At 35.0% G+C, this 20,059-nt stretch overlaps 1 protein-coding gene across 4 annotated transcripts in view; it reads left to right on the forward strand.

Moving 5' to 3' along the window:
- Positions 1 to 20,059, forward strand: part of FAM185A (family with sequence similarity 185 member A) — a 106,860-nt gene that overhangs the window by 12,462 nt on the left and 74,339 nt on the right. For 3 of the 4 annotated variants that reach the window (XR_003118473.1, XM_025378218.1, XM_025378216.1), the window contains 3 exons: positions 721 to 859; positions 13,182 to 13,223; positions 18,369 to 18,464. Coding sequence is in view for 3 of the 4 variants with exons in the window: in XM_025378218.1 (XP_025234003.1) it covers positions 721 to 859; positions 13,182 to 13,223; positions 18,369 to 18,464 (277 nt within the window). In the remaining variant the exon portion in view is untranslated. The remainder of the gene's footprint in view (positions 1 to 720; positions 860 to 13,181; positions 13,224 to 18,368; positions 18,465 to 20,059) is intronic. The other variant, XM_025378217.1, reaches the window with a different exon arrangement.

Below are 20,059 nucleotides of genomic sequence, written 5' to 3' on the forward strand. Positions count from 1 at the left end.
TAGAAGGGAATGTCCTTAATCTGATAAAAATCATTTTAAAAATATCTATAGCAAACATCATGCTTAATGGTGAAATGTTGTAAACTTTTCTTTTGAGAACAGGAGTAAGACAAGGATGCCTGCTATCCCATTGCTTCTGCTAGCTGCTATTCACTGTTGAATTGGGGGCCTGAGACAGATGGTTAAGGCAAGAAAAAGAAGGAAAAAGCAGGAAAAAAAGTATTAATATAAGGATTGGAAGGGAGGAAATGAAGTCATCACTTGTAGACAGTATAGTAACACATATATAATTTTTTAAAGTACAGATAAATTATTAGGATTAGTGAGTTTAGTCAAGTTGTTGGATTAAGATCAAATACAAAGTTAATTAGGATAAAATGAAATTTTAAAAGATACCTTGTACAATAGCACTTAAAAATATGTAAAAGGAATAAATCTAATAAAAGATTAAGAATTTTATATAGGACATATAAAACATTATTAAGAGAAATTAAAGGAGACGTAAGTCAATGGGGGAATATATTGGATCTATTCCATATTCTACAGAGAATGCACTATTGCTCAGAATCTCGTAATTAGAGGTAGGGAATCACAGTCAATAAAGTGATTGTGTACTAGGTAGTAACATTTTATGTAGTTACCCGCTAATTCCACAGGTAACATTTTGGCTTTTTACCAGTCTTTGTTTTATAATGAACTGATTAGTATTTCTCTTACTAGGCTGTTACCGTAGATAAACTGCAGGGAAGTTCTGTTACTATATCTACTGAAGATGGTTTGCTGAAAGCCAAGTATCTTTATACAGAATCATCATTTCTGTCTTCTGCTGCTGGGGATATTACATTAGGAAGTGTTCATGGTAAGCTAACAAAGGCATGATACATCTCAGACTTTCCACATAGCATAAATTTTAAGAGATGACTCTCTGTAGTTGAAAAAGAATCAGGAAACTGGCCTTTTAAATAATGAAATGCAGACTAACCATCTTTTTAAAAAAACATAAAAATAAAATGACTCATAAAGCTAATTTAATTTTATTTGGGCAAGAGATTAAACATTATGCTGTTATATATGGAACTAATAGTAATTCTAATTTTTAATGCATTTCTTTTTTCTTTTTTTTTTTTTTTGAGACAGAGTCTTGCTCTGTTGCCTAGGCTGGAGTGCAGTGGCATGATACTGGCTCACTGCAACCTCTACCTTTCAAGTTCAGGTGATTCTCCCACCCTAGCCTCCCGAGAAGCTGGGACTACAGGTGTGCGCCACCACGTCCAGCTAAATTTTGTATTTTTAGTGGAGATGGGGTTTTGTCATGTTGCCCATGCTGGTCTCAAACTCCTGGGCTCAAGTGATCCACCCCCTTGGCCTCCCAAAGTGCTGGGATTACAGGTGTGAGCCACACTGCATCCAGCCTGTGTTTTCTTACAATAGGAAACAAATAGCAAGGAAATATATGCAGGAGATGAAGTAAAAGCAGTGTTAGGTAAAGATGGGTACTGAGTGATTGCTTTTATGTTAACATAAGAAAGCTGAGGGTTAAATTAATGAAACATTTGGTGGAATGTAATTATAGCAACGCTGATACTAATTTTGTTTTAAATGTTTTGTGTGCATTTGTACTGGCACCAGGTTTTCTCAGCACCCTGTTGTTTCCATTTTCTTTGATAAGTATCCTCTTGTGATTTCTAAATCCTGTCTCTGCAAGAAATATTACATAGTTAATGTTTGTATTATTGAAGGAAAATAAGAAGAGTATAATGATGAGGTAATATGGCAAAGGGCATGCGTGTGTTCAGTGTCACTCAGCCTGCTTCTTGAATTTCCACAGAGCAGATGATTCAAATCCAAATATGTTTTCTGAAATATATACAGATAGAATTAATAATCACTAATCCAGTATAAAACATCTGCTAAATGCCTTTTGGGCCATATTCCAGGAAGTACAGATTCAGACTTTTTCCATATATGGTCCACTCATTTCACCTCTATAGTAAAGCTTGATATTGGTATCTGTATACTCTGGCAAAACCCTCAGATTTTAGTTGTGAGCAAGAGTTACAGAGTGGCATTAGAAAGCATGGTTAGTGCTAATCATGCTATGTAGCAATTTGGCAAGTAGTCTTCTAAAAAAATATTTTTAAAAAGCATACTTATATGCTTGAAATAGTTCTTGAGCCTCAATTTAATGGTTAAACCTCAAGCATTCTTACAAGGTTAAGGTAATATTTGAACCCAAAATAGCTTAAGTACATATGGAGCTGTATCCAGATGAAGCAAATGGTGTTGTTACTTATTCATTTATTTCTTTTTTATTCAGTTGTACATTAAGTAGATCTGGTAATTTGTAACTCTTCATATTTTAAAAGCGACTTTTATATAAGCATTGCATTTCTAACTATCTTAATCATAATGAAAAGTACAGTGCTTAAGGTATTTAGTAGCTTTTAGTGGAGAAACAATTCCTTATCAAGTCAGATGTGGATTAACATCCCCAGGAAAAGCAGCTCTGTTCTCTGCAATGCTTTACACCATGTTAACACTAAATTCATAATGTTTCTTTCTTTGCATTCTTTTAAGTTAGATAAATTGAATTTGGTACGATTTGTCATTAATTGCCTACATGGTAGTAAAACAGGTGGTCTTTTTTGAAGCAGTCCTCAAAGTACTCTAGGTCTGTTGATTACTTAAAGTAGCTAAAATGGAAATACATTGCTAGAAAACAAAGTTAATTCCTTAGCCTTAATAAAGCCTTTTTATATTTACTGACCTTTAATATGAAATCAGATACCTTTCCTTAGCTGGTTTAAACCTAGATCCTCTTTTGGACTATTGTTTCAGGTTGAATTTCCCTGAAAGCAGACACTCTGAAATGGAAATTTGAGCACAGCGAATTTACTAGGGAGGCCTCTTGGGACCAATGCCATGTAAAGGAAGAAAGCCAGATTTCCATGGGAGAAGCTGGACTGTGATACAGTTTCAGTAACCCACACGGAGAGCTCTGAAGCTGGGATGGTCCCTCAGAGTTGTCTCAAGTGGGGTGAGAGGAGCTGGACATTTATATCCCCAATCATTAGATGCAAGCTGCCCCGGGAAGGAGTATGATCTTGGGCCGAAGTGGCTCCTATTCCCTAGGTAATTCCCAAAGAGGGCTGACAGCTGAGGGCTGTCTGCCAGCAGTACTCCCAATAGCTAGGAAAATAAGCCCTCAGTTATGATAGGGGATCTGGATGAGGAATACAGCATCCACTACAGTTATATTTATTCATTCATTTGACACATTTATTCACCACCTACTGTGTGCCAGATTTCCAGGCACCAAGGGTGCAAAGTTGGGCAGGAAATGAAACCTGTTGTTAAAGAACTCAGAGTAGAAGGATTAAATATACTTTCTTATTTTCTCAGTCACTACCATCGCCTCTGGGATGCGACTTCCCACCTCATTTCCAGTGGTCCATTGTCACCCTGCCTCAATGCAATGAACTCTTTTAGTTGTTTCTCACAGCTTCTTTTGTAATACTAGTACAGCAATGAGAAGGAGTAAAGGGAATATTTAATCCAATTTCAAATTATGGTTACTTTCACAGAAGTAACTGTAGAAAAACTTCCATGATCAGCCTTGCTTTCTCCACCTAGTCCATGACCCTCACTCTGCTTTGTTTTTTCAGCATATACAAGAGAGAAATAAGACAGGAAACCCCTCTTCATTCCATGGACACACCCCAGTGCATCGACTTTTAAAAAATCACTCTTCAGGCACATCTAAGTTTCTTGCCTTCCTCTCCTCTGTCACCTCTATTTCCATCCTTGTCCTAAGGGATTATTGCATGAACATGCTTTTGGAGTTTGTAGTTTGGGGTTTGGGATGGGAGCGGTACAGGAAAGTAGGCAGTGTTTTAGTGTCACGTCCTGTGGGTGAAATTAGTCATGGCTGGTGAAAGTAAGTCCCAGTTTTCTAGCTCCTGGAATTTTTGTGGGAGTTATTTCTCCCAAGATCTTCCCAACCTAGAACTCTGGATATATATTTCAATGAATTCTTTGTTCTAAATGCTGATGGTTATATAACACAAATTAGGTATATATTTTGGCTATATTTAAATAAACTGGCTTGAGAATCTTAAAACTTGTTTTTATGGGAAAATATATTGCTATTTCCAAACATCTGACTTACAGAAAACAAACTGAGAATATATGCATTCTTGTCCAGGATTTATTTACTTTAGCTTCTTTTTTCTTATAAGCAAGGCTTAAACTAATTTTTTTCCAGATAGAGCAGGAAAAAAACCCCAACATATAGATGTTGTAAAAACCATGTATACACAAATATAATGCAGTAACTTTCTTTTTGGTAGATTTTAGAATTTGTGCCTACAAACTCTACTTGTAGAGTAGTGGGTGGGTGGGAGGTTGAAAGCAAATATGCACTGAGTGCCTAAATTGGCCAGCCCCTTTTCCTTAATCAACGATTGGCTGTTTACAGATGAGGAAAACTAGACTTAGAAATGTCTAATTGTTTACTCTCAACTCCACAAGTTAATTAGTGGAATAGCAAGGATTTGATCCTAGTTTCTTGGCTTTCTAGGAGAGGTTTTTAAACAGTGAACTTGATTGCAACCCCAAATTCCATCATCACTTTGAGGGCTTCCTGGCTCACTCTAGAGATGTTTCCTCCAGGAAGACAGACTATAACACAGATGCACTGCTTCAGCTGTGTTCTACATTATAACTTCCTTGAGTTTCATGCTTTATGACCGAAAATGTAGATGTTCCATACAGTGTTTAGGCTTAGCTCCATGGTGGCATTCAGGAATTGGACTCCTTTCATAAAAGTGATGGTGCTGTCTTAAGTGTGTGGCTTCTAAGTCTTCCATGAAATGAAGCAAGAGCATGAAATTTATTTTTTGTCTGCATTTTCAATTTTTTTATATACCCTGATGACAAGGCAACATCTAACATACTAGTGCATAACATACTAGTGCATAACATACTAGTGCCGAGTACTTAGAGCATGCCCGTTAATGAGGAAAAGGGTAATGAAAAGAGCAATATATCTTTCCTGGCCTTGTAAGTTGATTCCTATATTTAGAGAAGAAAATAATTTATCCTAAGTGTTTTTTCAAGTGAAATTTTTAAGTATAGCTAACTATATTTTATATGTAAGATTTTATATATTTTATATGCCAGATTTTATATGTAAGATTTTATATGTAAGATTACATATTTTACATGTAAGCTAACTATATGTTATATGTAAGAAACTGAGTAAGCTAATTGACTAGTCATATTTCCTATTTGTACATCTGGTTGAATCACATCTATTAAGTGTGTATGCCTTCTACAGAATAAACCAGTTTATTCATTGACTTATTAAATATTCACTTTCTGGCGATGGGAATCTAGTGGGAGAATAGGTCCTTGGATAGCTTGTGTTTAGATGTAAAATTTTATGACAGTTTACTATCTTGATTTCCTTCTAAATCAAAAATTAAATTTGGTTTTATATGAATAATATCTTATTAAATTCTGATACTTGAATATTGATACTTTTTAAAGAATACTATGCATGTATAATACATGCGTGTACTTATATGTACTCTACAAAATACATTTTTAAATATAAATATGGTATCCTGACTCTATTGGAGAGTATGAAAAACTTCCTTGAAATGGTTTGCTAGGATTGATTTTATTTATAACCTATAATTTAAACAAATTGATTTGATTAAGATATAAGAGTGTTCATGTTACTTGTTTTCATGCATTTTAAAAACCTATGTTATGATTTGGAATAGTGATTAATGAATAAAACTCTGTTTTAAATATTTAGATTTTCTATGTAACTTAGGCTCTATTTTAAGTTCTTTGGAAACATATCTTGCTAGATAGATTGCTGAGTATTAGTTCTCTCATTTTCTCTGCACTTCAAAAGTCCTTTGTTCTTCAAAGATTTGGCATACATGCATAAACTTTTCCTTTAGTAACTACTTTTTTATTTTTGAAATTTTCAAGAAGTACAATTTATATGAACTGTACGAAACACAGGTGATAACTTTGATAACACTCAAAATTTCAGAAGAAATGTCCCAATCTGCTTTAAGAAGGACTTGTAGTCACTGATAAACTTATAAATCTGCTTTGTAAACTTAGAGAGTCAGAAATAATATACAATTTTAAAACACGGAAGCTTTTATTGGATTAAATAGATGTTTTCATGATGTTCATGAAAATACTTTATTGAAATTCTAGTATTTATTCCTAGCCTAGGTCATTATGAAGTTTTAATTTAATTATCATTTTGATACTTAATTTCAAATCTGGACACATACAACTTTTTTTTTTTTTTGAGAGAAGTCTCACTCTTGTCCCCTAGGCTTGAGTGCAATAGCTCAATCTCGGCTCACTGCAACCTGCGCCACCCAGGTTCAAACAATTCTCCTGCCTCTGCCTCCCAAGTAGCTGGGATTAAGGTGCCTGCCACCACACCCAGCTAATTTTTGTATTTTTAAATAGAGACAGGGTTTCACCATGTTGGCCAGGCTGGTCTCAAACTCCTGACCTCAGGTGATCTGCCCGCCTCAGCCTCCCAAAGTGCTGGGATTACAGATCTGAGCCACCGCGCCTGGCCACAACTTTTTTATATGAAATACTAGAAAGGAATTACAGCTTTTTTGTGTGTGGTGCAAACCATGTAGGTTTTTCAGGGTTTAGACCTCTGACCCAAAATATTGATATTTCCTACAGTGTCTGTCCTAAGTGCAGCTCCTTAGAGACATTCAGAGACTTGACTTTTCCTGTAAAGGTGATGCTACCATCCTGTTTGTGACTTCGAAGTCTTCCTTAAAGAATGAGAAAGCATAGAGGATCATGGAAGAAGTTTCAGAAACCAGGCCTAGAAGTGCATATATTACTTCTGCCCATAGATCTTTGGACAGAATATTTTAAAATGGCTTTATCTAACTGCAAAGGCTGAGATACGTAGTTTAGCAGTACTCTTAGGGAAGAAGAGAGGCACACAAATATTAATGGGCACTGGCAGTCTCTATCATATATTTATAATTGCTCTTTCACAAATGTCTATATATTCTTTCTCTTTTCACCTCTGTGATAATTGGTATTCTCCAGGATTTCATCCTTGTCCTATTGTTCTTTCTCTACATATTTTCCTTGGGCATCTTGTATACTTTTGAGTCTGAACTACCCTTACAAGGGTGTTTCAAATCTGATTATTCAAATCTATGTCTCTAGCCCCGACTAATTTATACCTCCATCTGGCAGGTAGACATAGCCATTTGGATCAACATTTCTAGCTTTTTCTCCTTCTTTCCCAGTCCCTGAACGTCATCTGTAATGTGTCCTCTTTCCTTATTTTCATTTGCTGTTTCTGATATTGCCATGTTCCCAATTCCCATGCTATAAACCTGGCAGTGGTCTTAACTTCCTGTTTCTTTCTCATCTCCTACATCTAACCAACTACCAAGTTTAGGCACGTTTCATCTCCTAAATAGTTCTTCAGTCTATCTCACCTTTTTCCTGCTAATTTCTACACTTCTGTTTTAGACCCTTGTGACCTCTTGCCTTGATATTAGCAATAACTTTGCCTCCAGCTTTGCCTTCTTCAGATCCATTTCTCCTCACTGCAGCTAAAGTAGTTTATTAGTGATGCACATTGAACGTGTCATTCTCTTACTCAGACCGTTTTCTACTGCCTTAGTGACGTGCCCAACTTCCCTTTTCCCTCTTCTGACTCCATGCTTTGTCTCCAGAGTTACAGTCTTTTTTCCTATACACATTTTTACCTGTTTTATAACTCTGAGTTCTTGATCAGAGCCTTTGATCATACTGATCACACTGTTTATATTCTGCCTGAAATGCTTTTCCTAGCTTTTTAAAAATCTTCTTGACTTTTAAAATCTTTCAGTCCTCAGCTAAAGCATCTTGCCTCATCTCTGGTTTTCTACAAATCCTTGCCTAATCATAAACTCCTCAAGAGCAACGATTATGTTTTATTCATCTCTATATTCTTAACATTTAGCACTGTGGCTTGCAAATACAAGTGTCTGCCTTCCCACCTCCCCACCCCTACCCACCAAAAAACACAAAATGACTTAATCTCTAAGGATATTTGATTACTCTGTTTGGATTATAAGAGTTATATGTGCTTTAACCATAATCACATTTCTTTTGGTGAAGAAAAATAAACCAATGTTTATCTTTAAATTGATTACGTATTTTTTTCCTCTGACCATGCTAGAATGAAAGGTTACAAGCTAAGAAAAACTATCTATTTTCTCAAATACTGGGATTTGTGGAAAAGTTATATAACTTGAGAGTAGGGTAAGCACACATAGTTATTACAGACCATCTGGTGTCTGCTTTATTGGAAAGAAACTTTTACTAAGATTTACTCCTCTCAAATAATTAATTTATTATTTTCAGTGATATGAAGTAGGTGAAACCAAAATATAGAAAATTTTGCTAATAATGCCCATTTTGTTGCTTTGTATACTTTTAAATATAATACTTTATTCCACTAGGCATTTGAGGCAAGGCATCCATTTTGTGTTTTCTAATGACTTTAGAATATTTCTGTTTAAGGTAGAGATTTTCTAAATATTTTGATATGAGTTGAAAATAAGTTTTTGTTTACTGTTTTACTTAGAATTGACAAAAATATTTTGAAGTGTATAACTATACAGTATATAACCATACAGTATTTGAAATGATTCCTTAATTCCTTGGGTTTTTGTTGTTGTTGCTCCATTATGCTTTTAGTATACAGTAGGACTCTAACATTCATGAAGAATGTTATCTGAGACTCTATAGGTCCCACTATAATCAACTAACCCTCATTTCGTATAGATCTAAAACTTCTATTTTCTGGTTCAAAGAATCATTATTTTCTCAAGACCTCCTCACTTTTGTGACAAGCACTAATGATTGGCCTTTTAAAAAAGACCATACTTTTATTTAAGAAAATAGTAAATTTTTACTGCATTATTAAAGACTAGTGTAAAACAGTAAAGCTCCATTGCCTTGATGAGTGGGTGACTGGATTCAGTAGCTAAATGACTGTAAAACTTTATCATAGTTCTTTATTAATAAAGTTACAAATATCAGGGACCTGTCTGCTTCATCTTTTATTGTTCAGGAGTTAGAGCAGTGTCTTAGTCTGTTTTTTGTTGCTATAACAGAATACCTGAGACTGAGTGATTTTTAAAGTTTATATATTACAGTTCTGGAGGCTGAGAAGTCTGAGGTCTAGGAGCTGCATCTAGTGAGAGCCTTCTTGCTGATAGGGGCTCTGCAGAGTCATGAAATGGCTCAGGCTTCACATGGAGAGAGGCTGCATGAGAGACACCCACACTGGCTCTTATAACAGACCCACTCTTGTGATAGCTAACCTACTCCCTCCATGACCCATTAATCCATTGATTCATGAATGGGTTAATTCATTCATGAGGGCAGAGCCCTTATGACTCAATTAACTCCCAAAGGTCCCACCTCACAGTATTGCTGCATTGGGGACCAAGTTTCCAACACATGAACTTTTGGGGGAACATTCAAACCACAACAAGCAGTAAAGAGAATGCTGAGTATGGAAAACCCACTGTCTCACACTAGGGGAATCTCCTTAAAGCATGGTTTTCTTATATTTTTATCCATCTTGAAATTCTTCACTGACATTTTTGGTGTAGGATAGTCAGTAGACTTAGCACTCTGTGGTTGTACCACACGTTGCTCTTTGCCTACTTTTCCAAACTTTTTATTTGTTCACAAAATAATTGTGTTTACTATGTACTATGCACTGTGCTAAGTTCCCAGATATGAAGCTAAATAAGAAAGATGTGATTCCTGTCCTCATAGACTTGCCTCATTGCTCCAGCCTATCTGATCTGCATTATTTAAACATAGTATGTATAGCTCTGCTTTTTTACATTTGCTTATATGATTTATTTTCCCAGAAAATGTTTTTTTCCTCAGCATATTAACATTTTACTCACATTTCAAATTTCAGCTCAAGTGATACCTTCTATATGACTAAACCTCCCTGTCCAAGCTAGGTCATTTTAGTCTCTTTCCTGTAAGTGCTGTGGCACCTGAGTCATGCTGTCCACTTAGGATATTAAAATTATTAATATATACTTATTTTTAACTTTTCATGTGTGCATCTTTCCAGATATTCTATGAGGTTTTGGATAGCCACTGTGTCCTCTGGCCCTCCAATGATTCATGTCCTTCCTACATGCAAAATATACTCTCTTCCTCCCAAGGTTCCCAAAAGTATCATCCCATCATGCATCAGCTGAAAGACCAGAATCTCTGCATCAAAATCAGCTCCAGGTGAAAATGAAGCTCCTCAGGTGCGAATCTGAAGACTGATGAACTAAAGAGACAAGTTGTCTGCCCACCCCCCAAACATACACACACACACACACACACACACACACACACATACACACACATCACCTACACACCAAACAGAGTGGACAGGCATTGGATAATGACTGTGGACTTTCTTGTTGAAATGGGAGGCACAAAGGAGTCACTGATCCATAGTGATTTTTTCAGGTGGGCAAATGTTAGAGGTTCTTTTATTAGATCTCAAGGCCTGGGAATAATTCTTCATGGTTCTAGGTTTCGACCACTGAGCTCTTGGTTCCACCCTCTAAGTCATTCATCCTTTTTTATGAAATGTAGCACATCTTTACAGTTGAGTAGTTTTCTCAGTCTGCTTCCTGCTAGTAGAATTTTGAGGGTCCAGTGGTCTCATTTCACTTTGTACTGTCACTGTCCCCTTCAGTCCAAGTTGCAATATTTACTGATATAATTGTCTCAAAAACTTTGTCAGTCTTCTGTGAATCTCACTGGCTTTCATTCCATTAGACAAAAGCCACACCCAAAAATCTTTTCAAAATATGGGTTTCTGTAGCAATATTGAGGTTAATGCCCTCAAGCTTTCTAGGTCTATTTGATTGAGAGGATCTGTGAGGTCTTAATCTTTTTAAATTTTTTTTTTTTGGTGTAACTGATTAATACCATGAGGTACCACCATCTTTCTGGGGTCTTAACAAAAGGTTTTAGAGTCACCCCTTCAGATTCATTTATAGGCCATGTCCAAGCAAGTGGAATCTAATTAAATGAAAAAGCTTCTGCACTGCAAAATAAATTATCGACAGAGTAAATAGACAACCTACAGAATGGGAGAAAATATTTGCAAACTCTGCATCTGACAAAGGTTTAATATCCTTTGTTCCTTTGAATCTTCAAGGAAGTTAAACAAATCAATAAGCAAAAAACTAATAACCCTATTAAAAATGAGCAAAAAACAGGAACAGATACTTCTCAAGAGAAGACGTACAAAAAACCAACAAACATGAAAATCTGCTCCAAATCACTAGTCATCAGAGAAATGCAAATCAATACCACAATGAGATATCATCTCACACCAGTCAGAATAGCTATTACTAAAAATAAGTCAAAAAACAACAGACACTGGCGAGGCTGTGGAGAAAGGCGAAAACTCACACACTGTTGGTGGGAATGTAAATTAGTTCAGCCACTGTGCAAAGCAGTTTGAAGATTTCTCAAAGAAATTAAAACAGAACTACCATTCAACCCAGCTATCCCATTACTGGATATATATCCAAAAGAAAATAAATCATTCTTCCGAAAAGACACATGCACTCAACATGTTCACTGCAGCTCTATTCACAATAGCAAAGACATATAATCAACCTATGTGCCCATCAGTGGTAGACTGGATAAAGAAAATGTGGTACATATACACCATGGAATATTATGTGGCCATAAAGAAGAATGAAATTATATCCTTTGCAGCAGCACGGATGCAGTTGGAGGCCATTATCCTAAGTGAATTAACACAGGAATAGAAAACCAAATACCACATGGTCTTACCTGTAAGTGGGGGGTAAATATTGGATAATCATGGACATAAGGATGGCAACAATAGAAACTGGAGTCTACTAGATGGGGGATGGAGGGACGGGGCAAGGGTTGAAAATCTATTGGGTACTATGCTTAGTACGTGGGTGATGGGACCATTTGTACCCCAGACTTCAGCATCACACAATATACCCAGGTAAAAAACCTGTACGTGTATCCCCGAATCTAAAATATGAAAAAAAAAAAAGTAATCCTATAAGCTTCAGTACACAAACCAAGTTTTTATTCATACACAAATATACTCCTTGTTCATACACTCACAGGAAATATGATGGTATATTAGACCTTTAGATGGATTTTTGCAATCAGGTGCATCTGGCTGTTGAGTAAATGAATCCAGTTCCTTTTTTGCTTTTTCCCAGATACTGATACAAGTCAGTATTCATAAGGTATATGAAATAAGATAAAATGAGTTTACTGAAGATTAATTCTGAAGCCAAAGTTATTCCTTTACTTTTTAGTGTAGTTTTGGAATTATTTTAGAAGAGATAACATTATTGCTTATATTTTCAGTAGAATAAATATGAGTTCCTGATTTTAGGAATACTTATACATACAAACACACATATGAAGAATAATCCTACTACTTTTGGTATTAGGGGAAATGGGCTGGGAAGAATGGTTGCAATATTCCATACCTATCATGGGAAACATATTTTCACTAAGACGGAAACCTTTGAAGCTTCTTTGTTCTGTTTTGTTAGTCATACCTCCATGTATTCATTATTTGTATCTCAAACCACTTTAATTCTTGGCCCAGAAACTACTGTAATAGACATGGCAAGTGGCCTGAAAAATAAACGTAATTCTTTTTTTCCATACCATATTTTAGTGTTACTTGGTTGAAAACTTGGCTTTGTGTGATCTGATAAATACATTGATATTTAGGTTGAAAATGTATAGTGATTATGTTTCAGTAATTTTTTTTCACTTATGGGTTTTAGAAGTATTGTTTTTCCTCTGTGCCAGTAGGTATGGTGATTTGTAATTATGCTATAAAAGCTTAAGGTTTGGTAGTAGAGAAAGAAGGTTTGCAGAGGTACCTAAAGCTAGTTATTTCAGAACTACAGCTAAATCTTTGACTGGATTTGTGATATTGGGAAAAATTGCCCACAAAAATAACATTGTAGATATTCATCCATGTTTTAGCATTGCTATGTATCACAGTTCCTTTCTAGATTGTCTCTAGTACATGAAAGTATCTTTTTCTTTTTTTGCAGGTAATATAACATTACAAAGCAAGATGGGTAACATCACAGTAGGTACGTGCTAAGCTACTAGTTCATGTATTTTGCCCACTTTTAAAAATACGTATATTTGTGATGACTTTATTAGAATAAATGAAGTCTACAGTTTAACTGATGAACTTGACAGGATCACAAGTCAAATATAGGCAGAACTAATGTACTAACTATGTCCACTCGAAAAAAATTGCCTGAGCTAGTATTAAGAAATGTCTTATATTTCTTGCTAAACTTCTCTGAAAAAAAAGATCTTATAAATTTTTTGAATTCTTCAAATATCTAAATTAAGTCTTTGAAAGAAAGATATAAATAATGTCACTGTTTATTGGTCTCCAAATGTGTTAACATTTGAAGACAACCTTGTGAATACCAATAACTAGTTAGTCAACATGTATTTACTGAGTATCTGCCATGTATTAAGAATTCTTTTAGGTACTAGGGAACATATTGGTCAACAGGACATAGTTTTTGTGTTCAGAGACCTCACTTCTCTGAGCCCTGGGAAGAAAGACAACAAGCATATAAATAACAAAAGGTAATTTTAGTTTGTGGTAAGTACAATGAAGAAATAAGAAAGGGTAACTGAATAGAGATTGGGGAAAAGAAAGCTACATCAGTTAGGCAATTGGGGGTGGTCTGGAGAGGGTACATTTAAACTAAAGCCAGAGTAATGACAAAGAGTTATGTAAAATTCTGGATACAGGGCTCCCGAGATAGAGGAACAGCAAGTGCAGGCCTTGAAAATGGAAGTTTATTATTTTCAGGGAATAGAAGGCTGGCTTATGGGGAAAGTGGTAGGATATGAGGTAAGTAAGGCTAGATCTTAGGACCTTGGAGACAGGGCAAGAGTTCAGACTTTATTCCAACTATAACAGGATGTTAGGGAAGTGATATATAATTTATATTTTAAAAGAACAACCTAGCTGTTATTTCATAATGTACCAGAAGGGTTCAGAAGTGAAAGCAGGCTATTAGAAGGCTTAATTTGTTCATTCTACTGTTGATGGACACCTGGGCTATTTCTAATTTTTTTGGCAACTGTAAATAAAGCTGCTATGAATATACTAATGTAAGTCATTTTAGGGATTTATATATTTTTTTCCTCTTGGGTAAATACTTAGGTGTGGAATTGCTGAGTTGACTAGGTAGGTTCTGTGTTTAACTTTATGATAAACTACCAGACCTTTTTCCCAAAGTTCCACTTTATACTCTCATCAACAATGTATGAGAATTTGAGTTGCTCCACATCCTCATCAACATTTATTATTGCCAGTTAAAAAAATTTTTTATATCACCATTTGTTGAAAAAACTTCCTTTCTCTGATGGATTACTTTAGTATCCTTGTCTAAAATCAAATGACCGTGTAAGTGTGACTCAATGTCTGATCTCTTGCTCCTAATTCATTGATTTGTTTGTTGAGCTGTATACCAGTGCCACAATATCATGATTACTGTAACTTTGGTAAGTCTGTAAATCAGGTAGTTGAAGTCTTCCAAATTTGTTCCTTTTAAAGATTGCTTTGGATATAATAGGTCCTTTGATTTTCCAGTCAATTTCTACCAAAAAGTACGGTTGTGATTATGTTTGGGATTGCACTGAATCACATTGAATCTTCCAATTAATGAACATGGTAGGTAGCTATTTCTATTTATTTAGATCTTCCTTAATTTTTCTCAGCATTGCTTTGTAATTTTCAATGTAGAAGTCTGGCACTTTTTTAAGTTAAATTCGTTTGTGTTTTTAACACTGTTATAAATGAGACAGTTTTTAAGACTTTGCTTCTAATTGTCTACTGCTGATATATGTAAATACAAATGATTTTTTTTTTTTTTTTTTTTTTTGAGACGGGAATGTCGCTCTGTCTCCCAGGCTGAAGTGCAGTGGCGCGATCTCGGCTCACTGCAAGCTCCGCCTCCCGGGTTCATGCCATTCTCCTGCCTCAACCTCTCCAGTAGCTGGGACTACAGGCGCCCGCCACTATGCCCGACTGACTTTTTTTTTTTGTATTTTTAGTAGAGACGGGGTTTCACCGTGTTAGCCAGGATGGTCTCGATCTGCTGACCTCCTGATCTGCCCGCCTCAGCCTCCCAAAGTGCTGGGATTACAGGCGTGAGCCACCGCGCCCGGCCCATATATAAATAATTCTTATATATGGACCTTGTATTTTGTGACCTTGCTAAATTTATTCTTTCTAATAGTGGTTTTCTCGAATCTAGAATCATTTCCTAGCTGAGCAGACATTTTCATCTGTACATATAGTTTTACCTCTTTCTTTCCTATCTTTATTACTTTAATTTTTTTCTTGCCTTATCCGACTAGCTATGAACTTCAGTATAACGTTGAGTTGTAGTGATGAGAGTGTGGTTCCCTGCACTTGATCCCTATCCTTGTCCCCAGTATTAGGGGGAAGGCACTTACTATTTTACCATTAAGTGTGATGTTAGCTATAGATTTTTAATAGATGCCTTTTACCAGATTGGGAGAGTTACCTTTTATTCCTTGTTTGCTTAAATTAAGTTTCTCTTTTTTTACTTTCTTTGGTTGTGACTTGAGTGTTGAATTTTGTCAAATACATTTCCTCAATTTATTGAAATGATCATTTTTCCTTTAGTTTATTAATATGGCCAACTATACTGACTGATTTTTCTTTTAACATTTTATTTACTTATTTATTATTTAAAAAAATAGAGACGAGGTCTCACTTTGTTGCCCATACTGGTCTCAAATGCCTGGCTTCAAGCAGTTCTCCTGCCTCGGCCTCCCAAAGTGCTGGAATTACAGGCATAAGCCACCACACCTGGCCCTTTCTTTAAAATATCTATCATTTACTCAGTGCCCATGTTCAAAGCACTGAACTAAACACATTACAATGTAGATTTATGTTGGTTTCTTTTGTGTTTTTTGTTTGGTTTTTTTTTTTTTTGCTTTTACTGTCTTTATTGAGACATAATTGACAAAACCATATATATTTAAGGTGTACATGCAATATGATGATATACATATATATTGTGAAATGATTTCCATAGTTTAGTTAACATATCTGTCACTTCACCTCATTACCATTTTATGTGTATGATGGAAATTTAAGATTTACTCTTTTAGCAGATTTCAAGTTTACAGTACAGTATTGTTAATTACAGTCACCATGCTATACATTAGATCTACAGGACTTTCTCCCAGATCTATAGAATTTCTCCATTATGTAAACTCCAAAAGAATGAAATTCTGTGGATGAAGTCTTAATTTTACTTTTGATAATTAATTTTGGTTGTTATAATTTGTGTTAAACAAAAAAATAGGGCTTGTTTTGCTACATAGTTTTAAAGTATCACCGTTGCCTTCTTTTTCGAAAACATCTTGAGTTTTCATTTTTTAATTTTTTGACAGCCTCCAAAGGATAAGCCATTATTAGAGATCAACACAAATAACATGAGAATATAATTACTTTGTGGCTTAGGATATAATTATTTAGCTGTCATTTATTTCTCATTTGGAGGGAAAAATAAATGAAACTATTGTTTATGAGCCACATAAAAATTCCGTGGTTTTTTTCCCCCTCCTTGAGAAAGCGAGAAATCAAACTAATGTTTCAGCTATTTTACTTTGTTCAAACTGGAATAATACACACCTTGTGTATTGCACTTTTCTTTTTTTTAGCATAATGTAATTTTTACTTGGCTTCTTTTAGGATGCAGTAAGAGGTTTAAAAAGGAGTTCTGTTGGTACATAAGCAGTGAAATGTTCATTTTGTCCAGCTATTCTGTGTCATTTATTTCTAGTGGTTTCATTTCCCAACGTCAGTGTTTACTTTTGACACTTGAAAACTAAATAAATTGAATCTGATAAAGGGCATTTTCCATTATAGATTGGAAATAAATTATTATAAATGATATGGGAGCCAGATTTTACACAGTTTATTCCAAATTTATTGTCTTTGTTTGAAGTCTGTTAATATTTTTTTAAAAGAAAAATGTTGGCTCCTTTCTCTCTCTCTCTCTCTCTATATATATATATATATACACACACACACATACACACACACAAATGTTTTCTTTCTCTGTTTTGTAGAAAGTATATTTTTGGCATAGTTTTCACCACACTCCCTACTTTGTTTCCACTTTGAAGTAATAAAACCTCCTGATAAAATATGCTTTTTAAGAGGCTTCTCTAAAAAGAATATGCTTTGGCCTTCTCCAGGCAGTCAGATAGAATACTAAATTAAAGATTCAATTGCCATGGGAGAAAGAGAAGAAGGAAAAACCACTTAGTACTGACTCTTCAAGTTCATTTTCTTACTTCCTTATTTCTGACTGTTTTCACTTGAACTTGAAATACTGGTTGATTGAAAAGTGGAGTCATCAACAACATAGGGAAATTTGAATGTCAAATCAGGGTTACCTTTATTATTTTCTTATCCACACTTAACGATACCTGTTCAATTCCAGAAACTTGAAAAGAATTATTAGATATAAACAAGCTATTCTTCAAATTATTCCCTGCCTTTCTGCCCCTTAAAGAAATGCAGCAAGCCAGGAACAGTGATTTGTGTCTGTAATCCCAGGAGTATCACTTGATCCCAGGAGTCAGAGACCAGCCTGGGCAACATAGCGAGACCCTGTCTCTACAGAAAAAAAGAAATTCAACAACTTTATGTAGAGTAATCTTTTACTATTAGGAGTACTTCTTAGTATTAGCAAATTTGCTACAAGGAGAAATTATAAGAGGTTTTGATTTTTGTTAGCCTTGCTACTGCTTGTATGTGACTATACATGAGGTAGAATTCTTTGGTAATTATTGAAAGTTTACTAAATGTATCAAGATGATAAAAAACTAAAAATATCCATGGTGCTTAGTGGTTTCAGCATCCATTACTTGCAGACTCTCCTTCCTATTCATTAAGTTTTAGAGTAAATGTTTAGAGATAAGTTATTCAGGTTAATGTAGATATAGATTTTTTAATTAGTTGTTTAGTTTAATAGATTTCTAGATTTCTGATACTGTTTACGTTTAAGTGCAAACAATGGCATTGTTATGAGGAAATACTAAACCTTGCAAGATTCTTAGCCCCTTATCCTAGTGCTAAAGCAGAGCCTTTTGTTTCAAGTTTATAATTCCATTCATCAAGTAAGAATGATTTTACTTACGGTTTTTCTTCTTCCTAGATTCATCTTCTGGATGTCTAAAAGCCTCAGCTCATCAGGGTGCTATAGATGTTTATGTCAGTCAACTGGGGACAGTGGAATTGAAATCCCATAAAGGTTAGTGAAGGTTAGTGAACTGGAATGTTTTATTTTGACATATGATGTAAGGAAGGTTTATGTAACACTCAGGAAACAGATGGTCAAATTATCTATACTGACATAGTGATTTCAAGAAAATATCTTCAGATAGAACCTGATTTAAAGGCACTGGTCTGCTGGCTCTCTAGACCAATGATCTTTACAACTTTTGGGATAGATAGCCATGCAGACTATCTTTCTCTTTGTAGTACAAACAAAAATGAGTATTTTGACTGTTGTTATGGAATTTTAAAATGTTACTCTGTGAATTTTTTAGTTTAATCTATTCTGAAATAGAATAATCTTTGAAGGAAAAATGCTGCCATACACTCTTTTGGGAGCTTTTCTGCCAGCCTGTAAAAGGAACTTCTCAGGCAATCAGTATAGAGTAACAGTTTTCAAAGTGTGATCCTTAAATAAAAGTATCACACAGGAAGGTCCTCTAAAGTGATTATTTAGTCTCTTAAAGTATCAAGACTTAGGATATGTCTCTATCATTTAACTTCTGACACAACTTATTCTGAGTCCAACTCTTTCATTTAAAATGGTATACTTTTCATCTGAAAGCTAAATATGAATTTGTCTGTTCTTCTGCACACATGGATGTACACATACGTGTTGACAAGTGACTTGGGTGAAGTAGGCTGGCCATAGGGGCTGAAGTGGCTTGGCTGCAGAAAGTTAAGAACTGTAGCTCTGTATAAAAAAATTTTTAAAATAGTCTAGAAGCTCTTGCATGTTGGCCAGATGTTTAACAAGGAAAATATTTCTTCACAGAGACTGATTGTTCCTGCTATTAGTAGTTTCTTTACCATATTGATTTAATAGTTTTTTTTTTTAATCCATCTCTAGAATTTGTCAGTGTGAAAACTGCAAAACACAGAGGTCTGAAACCTCAGTTATTGCTGATACACTGGTGTGATTTCTCAATATCATATTTTCTCCCTTTAAAATAGGATAAACTTATGTCCTCACTAAATCTAAGAGCTTTAGGTAATACTCTTCAGGGTAAATTATAAATGGCATGTAAGTTATATAATTGTACTCCGTTATTACAAAGATCCAAGGAGAAAGGGGATATATTGTTAATATAACTAGTAACAGAGTAAGAACAAAGTTTTGAATAAGCAGCTCTTACATAAAAGTAATTTAATGTTTTGCATGGTAGGCAAAATAAAACAAACAGGAAACTGTAAAACTTTTGAAGATTGTTAGTCTTTATTCACTTAAAATATTTTTTAGTATTATTTGAAATAGTATTTGAAACTATTGAAATAGTATTTGATGTTGCAAATTTTGATTAAGATTACAGTTTTATGTTTTCTTCTACTGGGACCATGTTACTGGCAGAAGCTTAAAGACAACTGAAAACAAAGATTTCTGTCTTACTTCAGACCTCCGAATTCTCAATACACTTGGGAACAGTAACTTTTTAGAGTAATGGAACGTTATTCAGTAACTCTTTCTTAATGGTTAGCAAAGACATCTGGAATCCATTCCAACTCTGCCACTGTCTTGCTGTAGGGTTCAGAGCCAGCCACTGGAGTCTCTTAGGTCTTCACCATTTTGTGATG

Source organism: Theropithecus gelada, chromosome 3 (genome assembly GCF_003255815.1).
Source record: "Theropithecus gelada isolate Dixy chromosome 3, Tgel_1.0, whole genome shotgun sequence".
Taxonomy (NCBI): domain Eukaryota; kingdom Metazoa; phylum Chordata; class Mammalia; order Primates; family Cercopithecidae; genus Theropithecus; species Theropithecus gelada.